The sequence below is a fragment of the Sus scrofa genome, chromosome 8 (genome assembly GCF_054392235.1).
Source record: "Sus scrofa isolate SSC_HxYL_T2T_F1_AM1 chromosome 8, Sscrofa_HxYL_maternal_Yorkshire_Landrace_v2.0, whole genome shotgun sequence".
Lineage (NCBI taxonomy): Eukaryota > Metazoa > Chordata > Mammalia > Artiodactyla > Suidae > Sus > Sus scrofa.
Window position 1 is genome coordinate 81,064,082 of NC_139390.1, and position 21,099 is coordinate 81,085,180.

Below are 21,099 nucleotides of genomic sequence, written 5' to 3' on the forward strand. Positions count from 1 at the left end.
TCCATATGCTTCCAATGAAGAGAAAGAAAGAAGGGAAGAGGAAGGAAGAAAGAAAATGAGGCGATTGATCGCAAACTGCAGGATTTAACCGCGTATAAAACAAATGCCAATACTTTGGCACCAGGATGTATATACATAAAAATAGCTAAAGCCTTGAGGTTGTGCCAGCTTTAGCTTCCACCAGCTTTAAAAAGCTGTACCCTGGCATTGTTGAAGCCACATCAATCAACATATGACTAGAAATGACCAAGAGTTTTAAAATTTATGCGAGCAGAAAATAAATTTGAGATTTTGCTATACGCTGTTTAAACAAAAATCTTTTGCAAAATGTCTCAAGTTGAAATTACTCCTCAATATGCACTCAACAAGCGTTTCATGGGCAGTGTAGGCGGAACTGTTTTGAGGCGCTAAGGCTATTAATACGCCAAAACTCCTCTTGCCAAACTGAGCCACATCGCGGAATCAGGTGACAGTAACGACGGAGGGGGATCCCCAAAGGATGCGAGGCGTTAAGAGCCTTCGCGCTCTCTCCCAACCTTCCCTAGAACTGATGGTTTAGGTCGTCTGAAGAAAAAGCATTGAGATTCCAGGGAATATAACGCAAACAACCACAACTCTAAACCAAAACATTTAAGCTAGAGGATGGCAGAAATCGTCATCTCAATAATCCTGCAGAATCGAGTACAACCTTCGGTCACGCGGCTCCAGCAGCTTCCTCTCCGCAGTCCTGAAGCTCCGCCCCGGGGGCGGCCCTGAGGGATAAAGCCCCGCCCCTTGGCCCCAGAGGGCCTGCGGGCCAGCAGCGCGCGTGCGCGGAGTTACGTCACATCCGGCGCCCGGCCGCTGGATTCCGGAAGGGGCTGAGCAGTTGTGGCGGCGGTTTGTGTGTTGCTGGTTACTGCTTCTTCCCCGCCGGAGCGACGGGATAAAGGGCGGCGTCATGGTCGAGGTAAAATGACAGTTGGAGGCGCAGGGGCTGTCTGCTTCTGGAGTGTTTTTCTTTGGCGGCGGGCGTAGGGGATCAAAGGCGTTGGGGTCTGGAGTTGGTGGCGGCCGCGAGGGCAGGCTGTATGGCCGAAGTCGCTGAAGATTTCCAGGGACGGAGAGAAGCGGATGAGAGTCCGAGTTGTAGGTTCTGCCCTGGCGGAAAGCCGGAGACAATTCCTCCAGTTTTCCATTGGGCCCTTGGGCAATGGACATGGGCACTGTCCTCTGAGGCGGCGCTTCTGTCCATGTTGGACCCCTGGTACTCGCCTCCTGCTGGGTAGGGTCAGTGATTCCGTGTCCTAAAAGGCTGGCAGCTTTCTCTGGTCTTCACTTGGGCTCTCACTTCAGCTCTTCCCCGGGAAAATCTGCCATTCTTGGTTTCTTGCATTTTTCCTTAGCTTGAACAGCTATTCTACGAGCAAGACTTGTTTGTTTTATCTCAGAATTCTTGACTCTTGTTTAGGCCTGATGCCGTCACCCGAATTCACATCATCTTCCATCAGCACTCATTAGCTCCTAAGTGGTCTCCTTGTTTCTATTTTTGTCACCCCTCCCCAGCCCCCAATACATTGATCTGTTTAAAATGTAAGTTGATCGCGTTTTTCTTGCTTAAAAAACTTTAGTTGTCCTGTGTAACTAGAGCAAAAATGCAGACCATTGCAATGGTATTAAAAAGCTTATCTGGACGTTGTTTAGCCTTACAACCTCCTCTTGCATCACAACCCACCCTCTCATGGAGCATATACCACTGTACTGCAGTTTCTGGCATTGTTTCAATTACTGAACACCTTTGAACATGGCATTTTCTCCCTCTCTGGATTGTTCTTACCTATTTTCTGCAAGGCTAACTCCCTCTCTACTTGAATATCAGATCTTTCTCTGTCTCAGCCCCTTTGTTTCCTCATAGCACTTATCAAAATGTGGAATTATTTTGCTTATTTTTAATTTGTTTCCTCTTGAACACAGGGACCATAGCTACCGTTTCATCATTCTGTTGTTAGCTTCCAGCATAATACTTACCAGACAATTAGTAGGAGCTCAGTTATGTGTTTATTAAATAAATGACTAACCTCAGGCATCCACTCAGTTGGGGCTCTGGCCCAAGAGGAGCTTCCTCCTCTTCTCTGAACTTGACTCTTACAGCTTTTTACAAATAGCTGTGGTGAGTGGTACAAAGTTTTTTACATATTTAAACGTGTGAAGTGTAAAACCAATTTGATTTGAAGTTATGATTGGTGTAATCTATAGCTCGATGTGTAATTACACTCTTTTTTTCCAGGAGGTACAGAAACACTCTGTGCACACACTTGTGTTCAGGTCATTGAAGAGGACCCATGACATGTTTGTGGCTGATAATGGAAAACCTGTGCCTTTGGATGAAGAGAGGTAAGGACAGTTTCTTTTCAATTTCTGGAATATTTAACATTTAATATGGGGGGATGAGAGCAGGGAGAGGGGAAACCTTTAAAGATTAGTAAGTAATACTAACTCTTAGGCTGTCTATTCAATAATGAGTGGTGTTTGGGCATAATTTAAGCTGATTTAACTTTTTTGGCCTTATCTTTTACAATAAAAATCCCATTAATTAATTGCATTTTACAAATACCCAGTAATTAGGAGAGTCCCTTTTAGGTGTTATATTTTATAATCAATCACTTTGTATGTGCTTTCAGCTTCCTGCTGCTCTCAGAGCCTTGCTGAGCTGAAATTGTACCTGGCCAGTACCTCTACTCCCATCTTTTCTCGTTAGTATGGTGAAGATTTTTGAGTGGTGGCATATTTTTGGTTCTACATCTCCAGCTCCTGTCTGGGATTGCATTATGTGCAGTGTTCCTTCTTTGTCCTTTACCCGTCTTTGAAAATCTTTTCAATTCCTCAAACAAGCATTTATATTTAAATTATGAAGTAGACTATCCTTAAAAGTAACAAGTGCATTTCTTTCTAAGTGCTTAGAGCAGTTTCCACTAATCTTTTAGGTACATCCAAGAAAGGTTACTGTAGAAGCTTTTAATGTGTTTCTATATTTAGAATTTGAAGGAAAGTATATTGACTTTGAGGTTTTTTAAAGTATATATTAGTTTCTATATATTTTTAAATCAGTTAGACCCTTGATAAATCAACATGAAAGGTTTTATATAATTGGTCAACAGACTAATACATTACTTAGACTTAATGGATGCTAGGTGGTAGGTTGTGAACAAAAGTGTGGAAATGCACATTGGAAATTGTAAGAATATTGTCTAACTTTAAAATTGTAATAGAAACTTTTTCTACATGATTAGGCAAACTTTAGCTATTTAAAAACTTATTTTCTTGGCTCTTTGTGAATATATTAACATTGGTGAATGTATTTAAGGTACTCAAAGATATATTTTTATGTTTGTAATTTTTAAACAGTCACAAACGAAAAATGGCAATCAAACTGCGTAATGAGTATGGTCCTGTGTTGCATATGCCTACTTCAAAAGAAAATTTGAAAGAGAAGGGCCCTCAGAATGCATCAGATTCATATGGACACAAACAGTATCCTGCCAATCAAGGTGAGTATGGTATTGCCAGAGATGTCAGGATTTATATGTACATTTCGAAAATAGAAAAATGAAATGTCTTATTAGTGCTCCTCTTGGAAGAACTTAGTAGAACCATGTCCTTTTTAACAGCTATACCAGTATTATAATGGAAGTCTTTATTTCCTCATTGGAGTAGTGACTGAGGTTATTGATTGTTTTTTTTTTTCCCTATAGGAAGTTAAAAAATGATATAATGATGGCAGAAATCCTTAGGATATGGATAAAGTCATAGTGGAGACTGAAGCAAATTAATTCAGAAAGATGACATTAAATACTGAAATTATAGTGAATAGAGATAATCCAAGAGTCTACAGGAGAACAGTTTGCTGGGAACAGAGGGAAAGTGGCTTATTACCTGATAGGATGACCTCCCTACACGCCATTGCTATGTAGTAAATATGCAGACTTTCTTGACATCACACATTCAGAGATGGTCGAGGAAATAGCTGTGTACTGGTCTTGAGAAGACAAAACAAAAAATGATCAATTCATCTTATTTCTGAAGCTTGGGCTTAGTTGGGAAAATTTGAGAAAGCCAGTTGATAATATTACTTAAATCATTGAAAGAGATAATACTTGTTTATAAGATATTTTTGCCATTGATGAATTTTCTCTCACTCTCTTTTAACAGGACAAGAGGTTGAATATTTGGTGACAGGGACACATCCATATCCACCAGGACCTGGTAAGTGACCTGTTACATTTGAGAATGTCTTACCGTCACATATATTTCCATGAATGTGATTCCCATTCCCTGTAAAATAGAAGATAAGCTCAATAACCAGGCATCCAGGCATAGCTTTTTAGATGAGAATTAATACTTAGGATCGCATCTGTTTATTCAGCAGACTTTTTAAAAATTTTTTTAAATTAAAGTATAATTGATGCATGATGTTGTGTCAATTTCTGCTGTATAGCAAAGTGACCCAGTCATTCATATGTATATTTCTTCAGCAAATAATCTTAAGCACCTATATTTTTTTCAGGTGCTGTGCTAAGGATTCAAAGTCAGTCAGACTGCTCCAGGCTAAGACAAGCTTATTATCGGGAGATGTAGTAGATACATAAATATCACTAAGCTTGTACAGGTGTAGAAGTGTTAGTGTAGAAGCAGCTTCCTGGATATGTAGTTTGTAAGAGGAATTGGCACGCAAGTGGAGTTAACAGAGTGGAAACGAAAAGCTTAGTATATCCAGGTTCTGGTAGTTTTCCAGGATAGGACTCACCATGTTGAAAGTATAGATGAATTGGTTCTTCACATTGTAGTAATTTACATTTACATTTAGGAACATTCTGTTAGTGTTTGGGGGAACAGCTTAATTTTTATATTTCAAGATAATATTTCAAGATAATAGAAATTTTACTCTGCCACCTTGAGCTTTAAATATGTGAGAGAGGAGTTACCGTCGTGGTGCAGTGGTTAATGAATCCGACTAGGAACCATGAGGTTGGGGGTTCAATCCCTGGCCTTGCTCAGTGGGTTAAAGATTCGGCATTGCAGTGAGCTGTGGTGTAGGGTGCAGATGCAGCTCAGATCCCACATTTCTGTGGCTGTGGCGTAGGCCAGCAGCTTCAGCTCTAATTAGGCCCCTAGCCTGGGTACCTCCTTATGCCGCGGGGGGCCGCCCTAGAAAAGGCAAAAAGACCAAAAAAAAAATTGAGATGTGTGTTGATAAGCAATATTTATTTAAAAGAGGGAAAAAGACCAGCAGAGTTCAATCAAAAGTTTTATAATCTTGGAGTTCCGTTTTGGCACAGCGGAAATGAACCCTACTAGTATCCATGAGGATACAGGTTCGATCCCTGGCCTTGCTCAGTGGGTAAAGGATCCAGTGTTTCCATGAGCTGTGGTATAGGTTGTAGATTTGGCTCGGACCCCGCATTGCCGTGGCTGTGGCTTAGGCCAGCAGCTGCAGCTCCGATTCGACCCGTAGACTAGGAACCTCCATATGCCGCACCTGTGGCCCTAAAAAGCAAAAAAAAGTATGATCTCATCCCCTGGAGATAATGCCATTGCCTTTTTGGTATGTTTTTCTACGATATTTTATTGTAAATGCCTATAAATGAAAGCAAAAATAGTCACTAAAAGAAGTTGGTTTTCTAAAAAATTTAACAGGGGTTGCACTGACAGCAGACACTAAGATCCAAAGAATGCCAAGTGAATCAGCTGCACAGTCCTTAGCTGTGGCATTACCTACGTCTCAGGCCAGGTAGGAGATAATTATGCTTCTAATTACAAAGATTTTGAAAGCATTCACATTTTTTCTCATTTTAAAATTTGTTTCTTTGTGTGTATTAATGACATTTTCTTTTACTAGTGCTTACAGAAACCTAAAATATAGTCAGTTGGGACTAGAAGACATTAATTACTTAGAATGTGACCTTTCCTTTGCCTCAGGGTTGATGCAAATCGTAGTGCACCTGCTGCAGGTGAATACCGACATCCAGGGGCTTCTGACCGCTCACAGTCTGCGGGCGCGGTGAGTTTCTCTGTGTCAAATCACATCACACTGCAGGTTTCTGACTTTAGGAACATGTTGCCTATTTCCTTTTACCCCAAGATGCTTACCTTAACTATTGAATAAATGAACATATTTCTTGGCATTGTTCAAGGAAATAGCAGCCGGAGCTAGTTGTTAATATTTCGTAGTCCTAATTGTTAAGTTGCTGGTGAATTGAAAGAGAACTTAAATTCTACGTTTGCTTGCACACAGGACATAATATTTACTTTGGTGACGATAATGTAGTTTGCTGTTTATTACTCACTCTTAAAAATACAAGCAGTGTTATTCTGAAACTTGTATTAGTATGTGTTAGATACGAAAGTGGCTTTTTTTAAATTAAACTCTAAGTTGCTTTGTACAGTTAGAGTTGAATACTATTTATCAAAGTATTTATAGGCTGTCTCACTAGTACTTTATAAATGAACATTTAGAAATATAAAATTATCTATAAGTCAGAGTTCCCGTCATGGCGCAGTGGAAATGAATCTTACTAGGAACCATGAGGTTTCTGGTTTGATCCCTGGCCTCGCTCAGTGGGTTAAGGATCTGGCGTTGCTGTGAGCTGTGGTGTGGGTTGCAGATACAGCTTGGATCTGGCGTTGCTGTGGCTGTGTTGTAGGCTGCCAGCTACAGCTATGATTCAACCCTCAGCCTGGGAACCTCCATATGCCATGGGTACAGCCCTGAAAAGGCAAGAACGACCAAAAAAATAAATAAATAAAAAATTACAAGTAAATGACAGCTAACTCTTATTGGTGAAAATATTTATAAAAAGAATAACTGAAAACAGGCAGTTTACTTTTAATGCTGTTGCTTAAAGTAAGTACAGGCTTTACTTCCTCAGTTTATTATGCAGCCACTTTATGAAGTGAATGAAATTGTAGTCCTCCTTCCTTGTTTCTTTAGTTTCCATGTGCAGGGTCTGCCCAGGTGTATTGCTTCCTTAGGTTATAAGGTAAGCGGCTTGAGGGCAAGAACTTTATAGGCTTCAATGTTTTTTTGGGGGGTTTATTTATTTTGCTTTTTTGGACCGCACCCGCAGCATATGGAAGTTCCCAGGCCAGGGGTCAGATTGGAGCTATAGCTGCCCGCTTACACCAGAGCCACAGCAGTGCGGGACCGAGCTGCATTTGCGACCTACGCCATATCTCGCAGCAACGCCAGATCCTTAACCTACTGAGCAAGGCCAGGAATCGAACCTGTGTCCTCGTGGGTCCTGGTCGGGTTCATTTCCAGTGAGCCACAACAGGAACTCTTGACTTTAGTGTTTTTTGGGTGGATGGGTGGATGCTAGCAGTAGATGGTTTTACCAACTATTATACCTTTTAAAATAGTATTCAGTATTTTTTGTGGGTGATACATATAAGGAACTTTGTCTCTCCTTTGTAATATTAAATCAGTAATGTTAAAATACAACGAGAGGCAATGGCATTGATCCACTTGCAGTTACATAGTAATATAGCTACATAGAGCATTTACTACTATGTTAGTAATAACTGTATGAGGTAGTTGCTGTTATTTTTATTTTACTAACAAAGTGTGGAGGTTATGTAATTTTTACCCAAGGTCATTAGTTCGTAGTTGGCAGAGCCGGTTTTGCACCCATACACGGTAATATGTGCTCTCAATGCCAGGGTTCTACTTCTGAGATTTTTTTATTGTTTTTTTAAAATTAAAATTAACAGGAGTTTCCTCTGTGGCCCATTGGTTAATGATTCTGCATTGTCTCTGTGGCAGCAGCATTTAGACCCCCAACCTGGTGCAGTGGGTTAAGGATCCATTGTTGCCACACCTGTGGCTCAGGTTCAATCCCTGGCCCAGGAATTTCCGTATGCCATGGGTGTAGCCGAAAAAGAAAAAAAATTAATATACAGAAAATAAACTTTGGATTGGAAGTCTTAGACTCATTTTCTAGGACATTTTTCAACTGTTCTTCTTTCTTCATTTAAGGAAAAAATTTTTCATAAAATCCCCTTTATAAATTTCCATTTTTGTTTGTTATTTTTTTTTAATTTTTTTATTATAGTTGATTTACAGTGTTCTGTTAATTTCTACTGTACAGCAAAGTGACACAGTCATACATAGATGTACATTCTTTTTCTCATGTTATCATCTATCATGTTCTATAATAAGTGAATGGATATAGTTCCTGTGCTATGCAGCAGAACCTCTTTGCCTTTCCATTCTAAATGTAATAGTTTGTGTCTACTAACCCCAAATTCCCAGTCCATCCCACTCCCTCCCCCTCCCCCAGGCAACTACAAGTCTGTTTTCCAAGTCTGTGAGTTTGTTACTTTTCTGTAGTTAGGTTCATTTGTGCCATATATAAGATTCCAGATACAAGTGATATCATGGTATTTGTCTTTCTTTTTCTGACTTATTTCACTTAGTATGAGAAGCTCTAGTTTCATCCATGTTGCTGCAAATGGCATTATTTTGTTCTTTTTTATGGCTGAGTAGTATTCCATTGTGTATATGTACCACATTTTCTTAATGCGTTCATCTGTCGATGGACATTTAGATTGTTTCCAAGTCCTGGCTGTTGTGAATAGTGCTGCAGTGAACACAGGGGTGCATTTATCTTTTTCAATGGAAGTTTTTTCTGGATATATGCCCAAGAGTGGGATTGCTGGGTCATATGGTAGTTCTATATTTAGTTTTCTGAAAAACCTCCAATTTCCATTTTTGAATTGATAATATGATAAAGATAATCATAGGTATGAAATCTTTAATAATAATGTAGTCTGTTCCATATCTAGGTTGTTGTGGATGGTGGCAATGCCAAGAACTCTGCACTGATGGCTAAAAAAGCGCCTACAATGCCAAAGCCCCAGTGGCACCCACCGTGGAAACTCTACAGGGTGAGTGAGTCTGCCGATTGTTTCACCCCATGAAACATGATCACTGCTTTCCAGTTAAACACGGACTGAGGAACAGAATAAGGAGGGAAAAGAATGAATATGAGAGTTGGTAGGGTGACCTGGGGTGGGACATGGACAGGAGGAGGGGCTTAGGCACTATCTTAAAAGACATCTTTGGAAGGAAACTTTATATAAAATACAGTATAAAGTATTGCTGGAATGGACAACAGACAGAATACATTTAGGAAAATGTTTGAGGTGTTCTATATGAAGGCCAAGGGGAAAATCAGTATGTAACGACATTTCTTTAGCCCTACCCATTTTCTTTTTAATTATAGTAAATCGAAATGATTCAGAATGTACCAGATATAAAATAAAATGTAAATAGTAGGAAAAGTACAGCTACATAATAATCATCATCCAGTAAAATAGACCGTCTTTTAGTGTATAGATCTAATAAATCTGAATAGATAGATATATTTGGGTAGCTACTTACCACAGTCTGAGTAATGGAAGGTCCATCAAGTCAAAACACCCCTGTGCTGTTCTTTTATAGTCATACCTTTCTCTACCCCTGGCAGCCAGTCTTGTGTTTTCCATCACTATAGTTGTGCTTTTCAGTTCTATCATAAATGGAATTATCCAGGATGTATCTTTTGAGACCAACTTCCTTCACTCGGTCTTTGAGTTCATCCACGTTGTTGCCTATGTTAATATATTCCTTTTTACTGTGGAGTAGTAGTTCATTGTACAGATACACCACAGTTTGTATATCCATTCACTGGTGGAAGGTAATTTAATACTTATTCTAAAATCTGAATGGCAGATAATCTTTATAAACTTAACATCTGAAGATGTGGGGAGGGGCAGTTCAAATTGGATAGACTTTTAATGTAAGTGTAATTAGATGAAATTGAATAAACTTCAGCTTACGTGTAATGAGTCTGCTCATGCTGCCTTTTTACTTTTATTTTTTTAATACAGGTGATCAGTGGGCACCTTGGCTGGGTTCGCTGTATTGCTGTGGAACCTGGAAATCAATGGTTTGTTACTGGATCTGCTGACAGAACTATAAAGGTAGTAAGGAAGGAAGAAAAAAGTAAACATGACTTGGTGTTTGCCATGCAATTTTAATGTGATGGGTTTGTTTTTGTTTGTTTGTCTTTTTAGGGCCTCGCCTGCAGCATATGGAAGTTCCCAGGCTAGGGGTTGGATTGGAGCTGCAGCGCCAGCCTACACCACAGCCACAGCAACACCAGATCCTGAACCCACTGACCGAGGCCAGGGATATAACCCGCATCCTCGTGGATCCTAGGTCAGGTTCATAACCACTGAACCACAACAGGAACTCCTTTAATGTGTTTTAAGTTATTTGCTCTGGTAGATATGGACTGCTGTGGTTGCCTGATTTCTCAGACCTGAGTGTGGAGTAAAATTTATTATCTGTAACAATTGAAAGTTTCCCCCAAAAAATTGTTTGAAAGTGGTATTTAAACAGCAGTTTTTTCCCCCAAACAGTACATGCTCAGTCTACAATTAATTCCTTTATATTTTGTTCCCCTACTAGTTAAAGCATTCTTATCCTTTTATTTTCATTTTATTTTATTTTTTTAATTTTTAAAAATTTTTTTATTTTTTTGTCTTTTTGCCTTTTCTTGAGCCGCTCTCGCGGCACATGGAGGTTCCCAGGCTAGGGGTCCAGTCGGAGCTGTAGCCACCGGCCTACGCCAGAGCCACAGCAATGCGGGATCCAAGCTGCGTCTGCAACCCACACCACAGCTCATGGCAACGCCAGATCCTTAACCCACTGAGCAAGGCCAGGGAGTGAACCCGCAACCTCATGGTTCTTAGTCAGGTTCATTAGCCACTGAGCCACGACAGGAACTCCTCCTTTTAACATTTATTTCTGTCTGTGTACCAGTGCGTTTTCTTCTGAGCTTCTTTTTCTGTTTGTATAAATGTGTTTCTTTTAAAAATCATGCTTAATAGTAATTTTGTTCCCAGCTTTTTTTCACTTATTATTATGTCAAAAGCATATTCCTGTGAAAAACTGAACATCTTTTTAAATGATTCCACTGTATTAAATAATTTAGATATTCTGTAGATCTATTTTCCTATTGTTAGACATTAATGCTTTTTAGTTTCTTGGTTTTCACTGTCATATAAGTAACAACTGTGATTAATCTGTGCCTAAAGCTTTTTCTAAATTTTAAGTGATTTTGTTATGTGATAGTTTCCCAGAAAAGGTATTAATGGGTTAAACATTCTTGAAGTTCACACCAAGAGTTAAAAATTACTTTCAGAAAGGGGTGAATTGATACTTGCAGCATAAGAGAGGATCCTTTACAGCTCATTGCTCGTGTATCTTTTCTTTGTTCTTTAAGGTCACACCCACCACACATGGAGGTTCCCAGGTGAGGGGTTGAATTGGAGCTGCAGCCACCAGCCTACACCACAGCCACAGCAACCGGGGATCCAAGCTGATGTAGTGATGTAGTGTCTGTGACCTACATCACAGCTCACAGCAACACTGGATCCCTAACCCACTGAGCGAGGCCAGGGATCTTACCCACATGCTCATGGATACTAGTCGGATTCATTTCCACTGAGCCACAACAGGAACTCCTGCTTGTGTTTTTTTAAAAATATCTACTAATGTGATAAACAGAAGTGAATATCTAATCTTTTTAAAATTATGTATATAAAATTGGTTGTGAGGTTGACTTTTTTGATGCATTTATTTGCTACTTTTAGGTTTGGGTTTTTTCCTCAATTGATGCCATTTTTAGTTAATCTAATACCTTAGTATTCATACTTTGCTATCAGTGATATCCGTTTTTCATCCATGCAATTATTTTCCTAGTTTGAGCATGGCTTTTTTTTTTTTATTATTATTCCTTTCCTTTTTTGGCCACTCCACAGCACATGGAGTTCCTGGGCCAGGGGTCAGATCCAAGCTTTAGTTGTGACCTAAGCCACAGCTGTGGTAATGCAGGATCCTTAACCCACTATGCCAGGGCCAGGGATTGAACCTGTGTCTCAGTGCTCCCAGGATGCCACCAATCCCATTGCACCATGGCGGGAACTCCCGAACATGCCTTTTAATTCTCTTTTTCCTCTGCTTTTATTTTTGGTGATGGGTCATTTTACATTCAACCTTTTGTATTCTTACATGTTTTTGTCTTTCATGTTTTGAAAACCGATTTAACATCAAGATTCTAAAAATTTGTTTGAGAGTAGTCAACGATAAGACAAATTAAATGTTAAATATTCTTTGGTTGCAGATCTGGGACTTGGCTAGTGGCAAGTTAAAGCTGTCCTTAACAGGGCACATCAGCACGGTGCGTGGCGTGATAGTGAGCACGAGGAGCCCGTACCTCTTCTCCTGCGGGGAAGACAAACAAGTCAAGTGCTGGGATCTGGAGTATAATAAGGTAGGCGTGGAGCAGAGAATGGAGAACACAGCAAGCCCCTGCGTATCTTGCTTGGAGTTTTACTCAAGGAAGAGATTTGAGTTTCTTTCTCTTTTCAGGTTATAAGGCACTATCACGGACATCTGAGCGCAGTGTATGGACTGGACTTGCACCCGACAATCGACGTGCTGGTGACCTGTAGCCGAGACTCAACTGCCCGGGTAAGTGGCATGTGCTGACCTGTGTGTGCTGCATCCTGCAGTGTGCTTCTTTGTCCTGCAGTCATGTGTTGTTTGATAAAGATTTTAAAGCTGGTGGCCTTGACCCATCAATACCCTGGTCTCTCAGTGTCTTGCCTTTTACATCAGGAAACTGCACCTTCAGTTGGGCTCTGTTATTGGAAGGCCCTGCCACTGACATGTGCTGCTCTCGCAGTCCAGTCTGTCACCACAACTGGGCCCATTAGCTGTTCCGTTCAGTAGCCCCATTGTTCCTGTTCTAGACAGTAGCATTTTCTCCCCATTCCAGAGGATTATTTCATTGATGCACTTTTTTTTTTTTTTCCTCTTTTCTTTTGGTTGCGCCTGTTGCATATGGAAGTTGCTGGGCCAAAAATCAAACCTGAGCCACAGCAGTGACAATGCTAGGTCCTTAACTGCTAGGCCACCAGGGAGCTCCCATTTACACACTTTCTTGTTCTGTTCAGGCAGGCACACACAGTTGTCTAGTAAATTCCCGGGCCCAAACTGATCTAGTCACCTGCCTGAGTTATGAATATCTATTCTCTTTAATAGTGTGTCTGTTGTGTCTTTATAGATTTGGGATGTAAGAACTAAAGCCAGCGTACACACGTTATCTGGACATACTAATGCGGTTGCTACAGTGAGGTGTCAGGCTGCAGAACCACAAATTATTACTGGTATGAGCAGTTCTTTTCAAGTTGATGGTATATTCATATCAGAGTGTGTTATGATTATACTTTTCATCTCTACTGTGACTCTTGCTTTGTGTAGCATGTACAGTGGTTCCATGTGCATTTGGAATTTACTGTGGTAACATTCGATTGTTTTTATCTCATACTTTTTATGTATCATAGACTATGTCCCATGTCGTCACATCATGTGGTGTCTGATAGAAAATAGTGCTGTTAGATACAGCTAAGCCTCGTTCTATAGTATCAAAGTGACCAGTCTAGGAAATGAAAGTTAGAAGGCAAAATGCCCTCAGACGTGTAGAGCCGGTTTGAGTCCTATTTTGCTTAAAATAATGGTAATAACAATGATCTTTAACTCTAGAAAATAATTTCCCACCTTTGATGTGTTTTATTAAAAAGTCATTTGAATTTTTTCCTTCTACTCCACTAGGCGATAGCATCATTTTTTTGTTTTGTTTTTCACATTTGTTTTAGCTGTTCACATAACAGTGCAACAAGTATTTATTACATTGTTTTAAAAAAAATTACGTTTAAAAATAGAAAATTTTGGGGTTCCCGTCGTGGCGCAGGGGTTAATGAATCCGACTAGGAACCATAATGTTGCGGGTTCGGTCCCTGCCCTTGCTCAGTGGGTTAAGGATCCGGCGTTGCCGTGAGCTGTGGTGTAGGTCGCAGACTCAGCTTGAATCTGGTGTTGCTGTGGCTGTGGTGTAGGCCGGCAGCTACAGCTCTGATTGGACCCCTAGCCTGGGAACCTTCATATGCCGCGGGAGCGGCCCAAGAAATAGCAAAAAGACAAAAAAAAAAAAAAAAAAGAAAATTTTGAAACTGTGTGAATCAGTTAGCCAAGGGTTGATGTGACTCATATTTCATATATATGTGTCTGTGAAAGAATGCATCAGATTTTGTTATATTTAACTTTTGCATTCTTTTGTCTGATCTGTGTTTTGGGGGGGATGTATTTTCCTTATAGGAAGCCATGATACTACAATACGATTATGGGATTTGGTGGCTGGAAAAACAAGAGTCACGTTAACGAATCATAAAAAATCAGTCAGGGCTGTGGTGTTACATCCAAGACAGTAAGTATATTTTCCCAAGTAGCTTCTCTTCATTCTTCAGTTCTTAGTATTTTGCCTTGTGCCTTCTGTAAGACAAGGAAAGCTTGCCGTGTGGTGAAAAATGATCATGTCAAATGAGATAACATGAACAAATCATGGTTTAAGAGCCGCATGTCATGGGAGAAGCTAATAGTAGCTAGATTTAATGTTTTGGCCATAAACGTTATTGGACATTAGCTATACATAGAAAAGTTCATTCTAAGGAGACAGTTAATATGACAGAGGGGGGAAAAGTAGGATTTGTGACTCTTACCGTCAGAGGATCAGAGGATCTGTAGAGGTGGAGGATCATATCAGCACTGTGCTCTGTGTAGAGTCACCCTGTGCTTCCCTGATCACAGGCCGACTTTCTCCTCCCCCTCCCCTCTATTCCCTCTCTGCTCCTCACTCCCTTTCTACCCCCCACTCCCTTTCTCTCTTCTTGCCTCTTTTCTCCCTTCTTGTCCCATTCCTTCCCCACCCCGGCCCCCCGCCCTGCTTCTCTTGCACTTTCTCCATCACCCCTTCACTCACGTAAACCCTGAGTCTTGGAGTTTGCACATTTATTGCTTTAGCTCAGTGCAGAGCATTGGAGATAGGAAGGGAGACTAAAACTTTAATGTAGGACTTAAAAGTACACTTAAAATAATGTGAAAATCTGATTTAACTTGAAACACATGTCTTGATATTTTTGTCTCTTGGTATGACAGTAATGTTTTGCAAAAACTACCTAGATCATGTTGGCACACGTAAAATATAACAACCACAATAAGTTTTTTAAAAAATCCACCATTTTATTTGACTTGGTCTACTTTGTCATTCTTTTTCATCTTATTTTAGTTATACATTTGCATCGGGTTCGCCAGATAACATAAAACAGTGGAAATTCCCAGATGGAAGTTTCATTCAAAATCTTTCTGGTCACAATGCTATTATTAACACATTGACAGTAAATTCCGACGGAGTGCTTGTATCTGGAGGTAAAAGATTTTTACAGTAAATATGTTTTATCTGTCCCTTTTTCTTTTAGAGAGTGAGTAAAATTTCTAAGTCATCACACTTAAGTGTTATAACTTGCCTGTTTTAATGTGTATTTGAGTGTTCACATGTGTGTTCATGCATATTCATTATACATGTAGCCTATTTCATAGCTCAGCGCTCTTTAAGTTCCCACACATCTAAGTTAGGGAGTTATGCCAGAAATAGCCTAAAGTTGGGTTGCGTCTTCTGGAATTCAGTGTCATTTTGTGGCGCTTTTTGAGATCTATAGTAAACTCAGACATACATACAAATGAAAGTAGGCAAACCAATATGAAGAGGAGTCTGAGTGCCTGTGTCTCATATATCTTTATAACTGCAGTTATTGCCATGGTGCTTGCCTTAGGATTGGTGCTTAATAAATGCTGCTGAAGCTGAATTGTTGAAGGGATACCGAGTTTCACTGCATCTTTCCCTTTAAGCTGACAATGGCACTATGCATCTTTGGGATTGGAGAACTGGCTACAATTTCCAGAGAGTTCACGCAGCAGTGCAGCCGGGGTCTTTGGACAGTGAGTCAGGAATATTTGCTTGTGCTTTTGATCAGTCTGAAAGTCGATTACTGACAGCCGAAGCTGACAAAACCATTAAAGTGTACAGAGAGGATGACACAGCGGTAAGTTCTCCATTTCATGAACATTTTAAAGTAAAATAAATTACCTATTTAGCAAGTAAATTACCCATTTACCCATTTTAAAGTTGCTGAAATTATTAGAAGGTGTTTGTCACCTTGAATAGTGTCTGCACATCGATTTCTGTATTGGTTTCATTGATGCCAGCAAAGCTGTAGGTAGTTTTAATTTTATCTGAACTTTCCTTGTTAGTGTTACTGGGAAACTCTAACACTAAGAATAACAGCTAATAGTTAGATTACTCTGCAGATTAATTCTAGAATCATAGGCTTTGGTAATTAGAATAAATAGCAATTTTATTTAAGATGCAAAACTATAAACAATTTATAGTGACTGCTTCATCCTTTATCAGATTCAGATAATGCCAAAAATTTGTCAGCTATTAAAGTTGTTAAAGCACTGCTAGGTATATATATATAATGTCAAGTAATATGATTTAGAATTAATATTTTTGTTAGAGAAACAGTTATTAAGTATGAAGCAAAGCAATAATACTTTGTTTTAACTTATTTGCTTTTCTGGTTTTAGACAGAAGAAACTCATCCAGTCAGCTGGAAGCCAGAAATTATCAAGAGAAAGAGATTTTAATGTGGCATCTTCATGGTGGTTCCGATTTTGTTTTTGTTTTAATTTTTTTAATTTTTTTTTTTTTTTTTTCTTAGCTTGGCGTTGATGAGACTATCCAGTCATTTGTGCTCTGGCTAGGAATATAACACAAAAACTCACACGCTTGAATCATTGCTTCTTCCTATTTTACAATAAACTTTCTTCCCATGTTTTTATTTCTAAAATGAACAATTTGAGATCTTAGGAGGTAAAATGCAGATATCAAGCATATGGAAGTTTGTTGAACAGAACTATTCCAAAGATAGAATATTGTGTCACTTTCATTAAACCACACTTTTATTTTCTTTTTTCTTTTTTAAAATTAAATCTACCAAACTTATTGCTACAGTAGGGCATGTTTTGAGGGGAACAGTCTTTTTTAAAAGCCCTTTCAAAACTGGTACCTGTGACTAATAATGTGGGATTAAAGGATCTGAAGTCTGAGTTTAACTTCTCTTCTGCACCAGAAACTGTTTAGGAAGTAGACAAGTGAGATGTGTCCTTGAAGACATCCACTTCAGTAGCCGTTTATAGAAATGCTGTCTTCGTGGAGGCACAGGGAAAAGCTGGGGTGGCACGGCGGGGAAGCCCAGTTATTTTGCCTGGGAAGGACTGTGGGAGACCTCCTTGCATCAGTGGTGTTGGAGCTGACCCCTGAGAGATCAGAGAGGGAAAAGGGTTTTCCAGGGTGAGGTGTGACCTGAAAAACCAGACATGGGAAAGTTGTGTGGTTTCAGGAGCAGAATTGTCTGCTGCTGCTGCTGAAAGAATAGCTGCCTGGTGGCAGGGAAAGCTCGTGTTTGGCGGTTTCAGTTTTATTCCAGAAGCGGGTTGCTAATATCGGTATCAAAGCCTGGAGAAATAACTAGAGCTAGCAGTGGAGGCCTCTGAAGCTGTAGCAAGGACTACGATCTTTTGTGAAGACTTGATAGTAAAGTGCTTTTGATACCAGCCTCTTGCTGGTACATACAAGTTTTATAAACCCTGTCCTTCAGTTCCTGATGCCCTTTCAGTCAAGGAAATCTCACACTCACCTTCTGTCATTAGAGACCACAATTACAAGAAGTTTAAAATTTGTTTCGAATTTAAAAGTTAGACCGCAATTTTGAATGAGTATTTCCAAACTATACATGTCCCATCTTGCATGCTCTAGGTGGGAATATAGCTGTTACAACCTTGAGGAGGATAGTTTTTCCAGAGTATATTGAAAATGCTTGGACTCTTAACTCTTCATTAGAAATGAAATTACTAGGAAACTGCCTGATAGGAAAAATCTGACAAGGGTACACAAGCAAGTTCATTGTACATTTGTATTTTAATGAAAACTAGCCCAGGAGTTGCCATTATGGCTCAGAGGAAACGAATCCAACTACTAACCATGAGGATGTGGCTTCCCTCCCTGGCCTCCCTCAGTGGGTTAAGGATCGGGCATTGCCGTGAGCTGTTGAGTATGTCACAGATGTAGCTCGGGTCCTATGTTGCTATGGCTGCAGTGTAGGCTGGTGGCTGTAGTTCCAGTTAAACCCCTAGCCTGAGAACCTCATATTCCACGGGTGCAGCTCTATAAAAGAAAAACAAAAAACAAAACTAGCCCACATGTCCTATTAATAAGGGCATGGTATAATAGATTATGGTACCTTCCTTCAGGTTCTTTCCTTGAAGAGTGAGAAATATCTCTGGAATAATATGTCCAAACTTTACTCTTAAAAAGTTGTGCGAGCATTTTTTTTTTTTTTTTTTTTTTGGTAAAATAACTTGTTCTAAAAAATTGTGGAGAGGTAACACCCCATTGTTATCAGTGGCTCTATGAGGGAGTGGAATTATGGCAGAACTTTCATGATTGGCTTTATATATTTCTATAATGTTTTAATTTTCTATAAGCATGTATTTTGTAAACTTAAATAAAGAAAAAAGCCCACTACATTTGATCCCTGAGAGATTCTAATATGCCTAAGAGGAAAAATCATGGAGGTGATCAGTATTCCAAAGCTTAGCCCAAAGGCCAAGGAGAATTCACTACAACGAAGAGGTGAGAGCGGTGGCCCCTGCTAACCTGTCCAGCAAAGCTTCAGCTTGTGTGTTTGTTAGACATAAGTGTCAAATTCCAAAGAACTTGAAAAAAAAATCCATTTCCCTGCTTCATTCTGCGCTGTGTTACGGTGCTCTTGAATCCTCTTGCAGAAAGTTCATCTACCATGTGGTCATGAGCCCCGTGAAATTTTAAGCAGAAATTCATGCATGTTCCTTTCTTGGAACCTCAACCCAGGTTAAACCTCAGTCTCCTCCTCTGCCTATGCCTTGGGTACTCAAGCTGTAACATAGAGAAAGATTGCCTCTTTATGCAATTGTTGGCTCAGACTGCTTCTGCAATTAACCGCTTTCCCTTCTGCACCATAAATCCCTTTTCTTGTTGCCAAATGAGTCTCATCATCAAATATGTTGTATTTAAATAATTATTAAATAAGTGTTTAATTTATATGTAGTTATGACTGTCTTTAAAAAAAATCACTAGACCTAAAGTTCTCTTCTAAATATACACCATTTCTCTATTCCCTTTTATAACTTTCTAATCTCATCTCTGATTCCTCACTTCCCTTTCTCTTAAGCAACTCCAATCCAAAAATGATGAAAAGAAATGTGTTGAACATTGAAAAAGAGAAGAAACTCGAAAAAAAATAGTATGAGATTGATAGGAAGTAAGAGAAGTAAAAAAGGAGATGTAGAGTTAGTAAATAAACCTGTGTTGGTTTTTTTGGTACAAAAATAAAGTAGATAAGGAGTTCCCACCGTGGTGCAGTGAGTTCAACTGCAGTGGCTGCGCTGCAGAGGTGGCACAGTGGGTTAAAGATCTGCTGTTGTGCAGCTGCATTATTATTTGAGGGAAAATATTTTATTTCATTCAGCCATCTGTCTATTTTCTCCCTGGGGCCTTTGGATTATTCAGAAGGTCATATTAGTCAGATTCATTTCTGCTGAGCCATGGTGGCAACTCCTGTTCATCACTTTGAATGAGAGAACAAACACAGAGACCCGTGCCTTTTAGTATATATTTTACATCTAATAAAACTGAATCAATTTATGAGCATCTCCCTAGAATGGCTTAGGTGGGAGATCCTCAGAAGATTCCAGACAGCAGGGGATATCAAATGGACAAGAATAGTTATTACTAATGACTTTACTCTCAGGCTTGATGACCTCAAACCAGTTTTTCCTGCACATCTTAAACTTCTCCATCTCCCACTTTACTGCCAAGGGGGGTTGCAGGCATCCAGCTGCTGAACTGAAGGATTCAATCTGAAAGCCGTGAAAAATAGAGTGCTGTTCCAATGCCCTTAATTAAAAGCGAAGAGCTTTAAACTATGTTAAAAACAAAACAGTGTGTCGTTTTGAATGCTGGTGCTTAAGGAAAAGCAAGTCTAATTAGAGGAGGATCAAGAGATGTTAAGTGGATTTTGTGGCTACTTTCAAGGGCTTTAAAAGTTCATAGCACCCATTCCTTCTGAACTCATTTCTTTTCAGTGTTTCTACCTAAGTCTGGACCAATTCCTTCCACCCACCCCCAACCTTTTAGCTTGGCTCACAAAGGGAACAAATATGGAATAAGTCATGGCGCAGTGGTTAATGAATCCGACTAGGAACCATGAGGTTGCGGGTTCAGTCCCTGCCCTTGCTCAGCGGGTTAAGGATCCGTGAGCTGTGGTGTAGGTTGCAGACACGGCTCGGATCCCGCGTTGCTGTGGCCCTGGCATAGGCTGGCAGCTATGGCTCTGATTTGACCCCTATCCTGGGAACCTCCATATGCCATGGGAGTCGCCCAAGAAATAGCAAAAAAAAAAAAAAAAGAACAGAAGAAAGATTCCTCAGATAAACTGATGGAAAGTGGGAAAAGTAAGAAAAAGAAGAAAGACCAAAGAGGAAGTTAAGGGGGAAGATTTCTCAAAACAGAACCGAGGAAGTTCCTGTTGTGGTTCAATGGAAATCAATCCGACTAGTATCCGTCAGGATGAGGGTTCGATCCCTGGCCTCACTAGGTGGGTTAAGGATCTGGCATGGCTGTGGCTGTGGCTGTGGTGTAGGCCGGCAGCTGCAGGTCCGATTCCACTTCTAGCCTGGGAACCACCATATGCCTCGGATGCAGTCATACAAAGTAAACAAGAAAACAAAAAGCAGAACGAAGAGGGTTAGGGGAGAGACAGGGAAATGGAAGGAGAGATGTGAATAAGGGAGAGAAGAAAGAACAAGAGCTGAGTTCCAGTCATGGCTCAGTGGTTGATGAATCTGACTGGAAACCATGAGGTTGAGGGTTCGATCCCTGGCCTCGTTCAGTGGGTTAAGGATCCCGTGTGGCTGTGGTGTAGGCCGGCAGCAAAAACTCTGATTAGACCCCTAGTCTGGGAACCTCCATATGCTGAGGGTGCAGCCCTAAAAAGAAAAAAAGACAAAAAAGAACAAGA

General features: G+C 40.0%; 1 protein-coding gene across 3 annotated transcripts; it reads left to right on the forward strand.

Annotated features, from left to right (window-relative positions):
• The first annotated feature begins 848 nt into the window (after positions 1–848).
• Positions 849–19,121, forward strand: PLRG1 (pleiotropic regulator 1). 3 transcript variants are annotated; one of them, XM_084970745.1, is made up of 16 exons: positions 853–949; positions 2,267–2,373; positions 2,661–2,732; positions 3,385–3,527; positions 4,189–4,242; positions 5,674–5,767; positions 5,956–6,037; positions 8,821–8,922; positions 9,907–9,999; positions 12,207–12,356; positions 12,455–12,556; positions 13,152–13,254; positions 14,243–14,351; positions 15,210–15,349; positions 15,830–16,023; positions 16,568–19,121. In XM_084970745.1, exons 4-16 carry the CDS (start codon positions 3,398–3,400, stop codon positions 16,625–16,627), a joined length of 1,413 nt encoding a protein of 470 aa, XP_084826871.1. In that variant the 5' UTR covers positions 853–949; positions 2,267–2,373; positions 2,661–2,732; positions 3,385–3,397; the 3' UTR covers positions 16,628–19,121.
• Positions 19,122–21,099: the final 1,978 nt, after the last annotated feature.

Coding starts and splice junctions, on each gene's coding strand:
- PLRG1 (XM_084970746.1), top strand. CDS start 2,322: ATGACATGTTTGTGGCTGATAATGGAAAACCTGTGCCTTTGGATGAAG. Junction 3,528..4,188: donor ACAGTATCCTGCCAATCAAG/GTGAGTATGGTA, acceptor CTCTTTTAACAG/GACAAGAGGTTGAATATTTG. Junction 16,024..16,567: donor ACAGAGAGGATGACACAGCG/GTAAGTTCTCCA, acceptor TTCTGGTTTTAG/ACAGAAGAAACTCATCCAGT.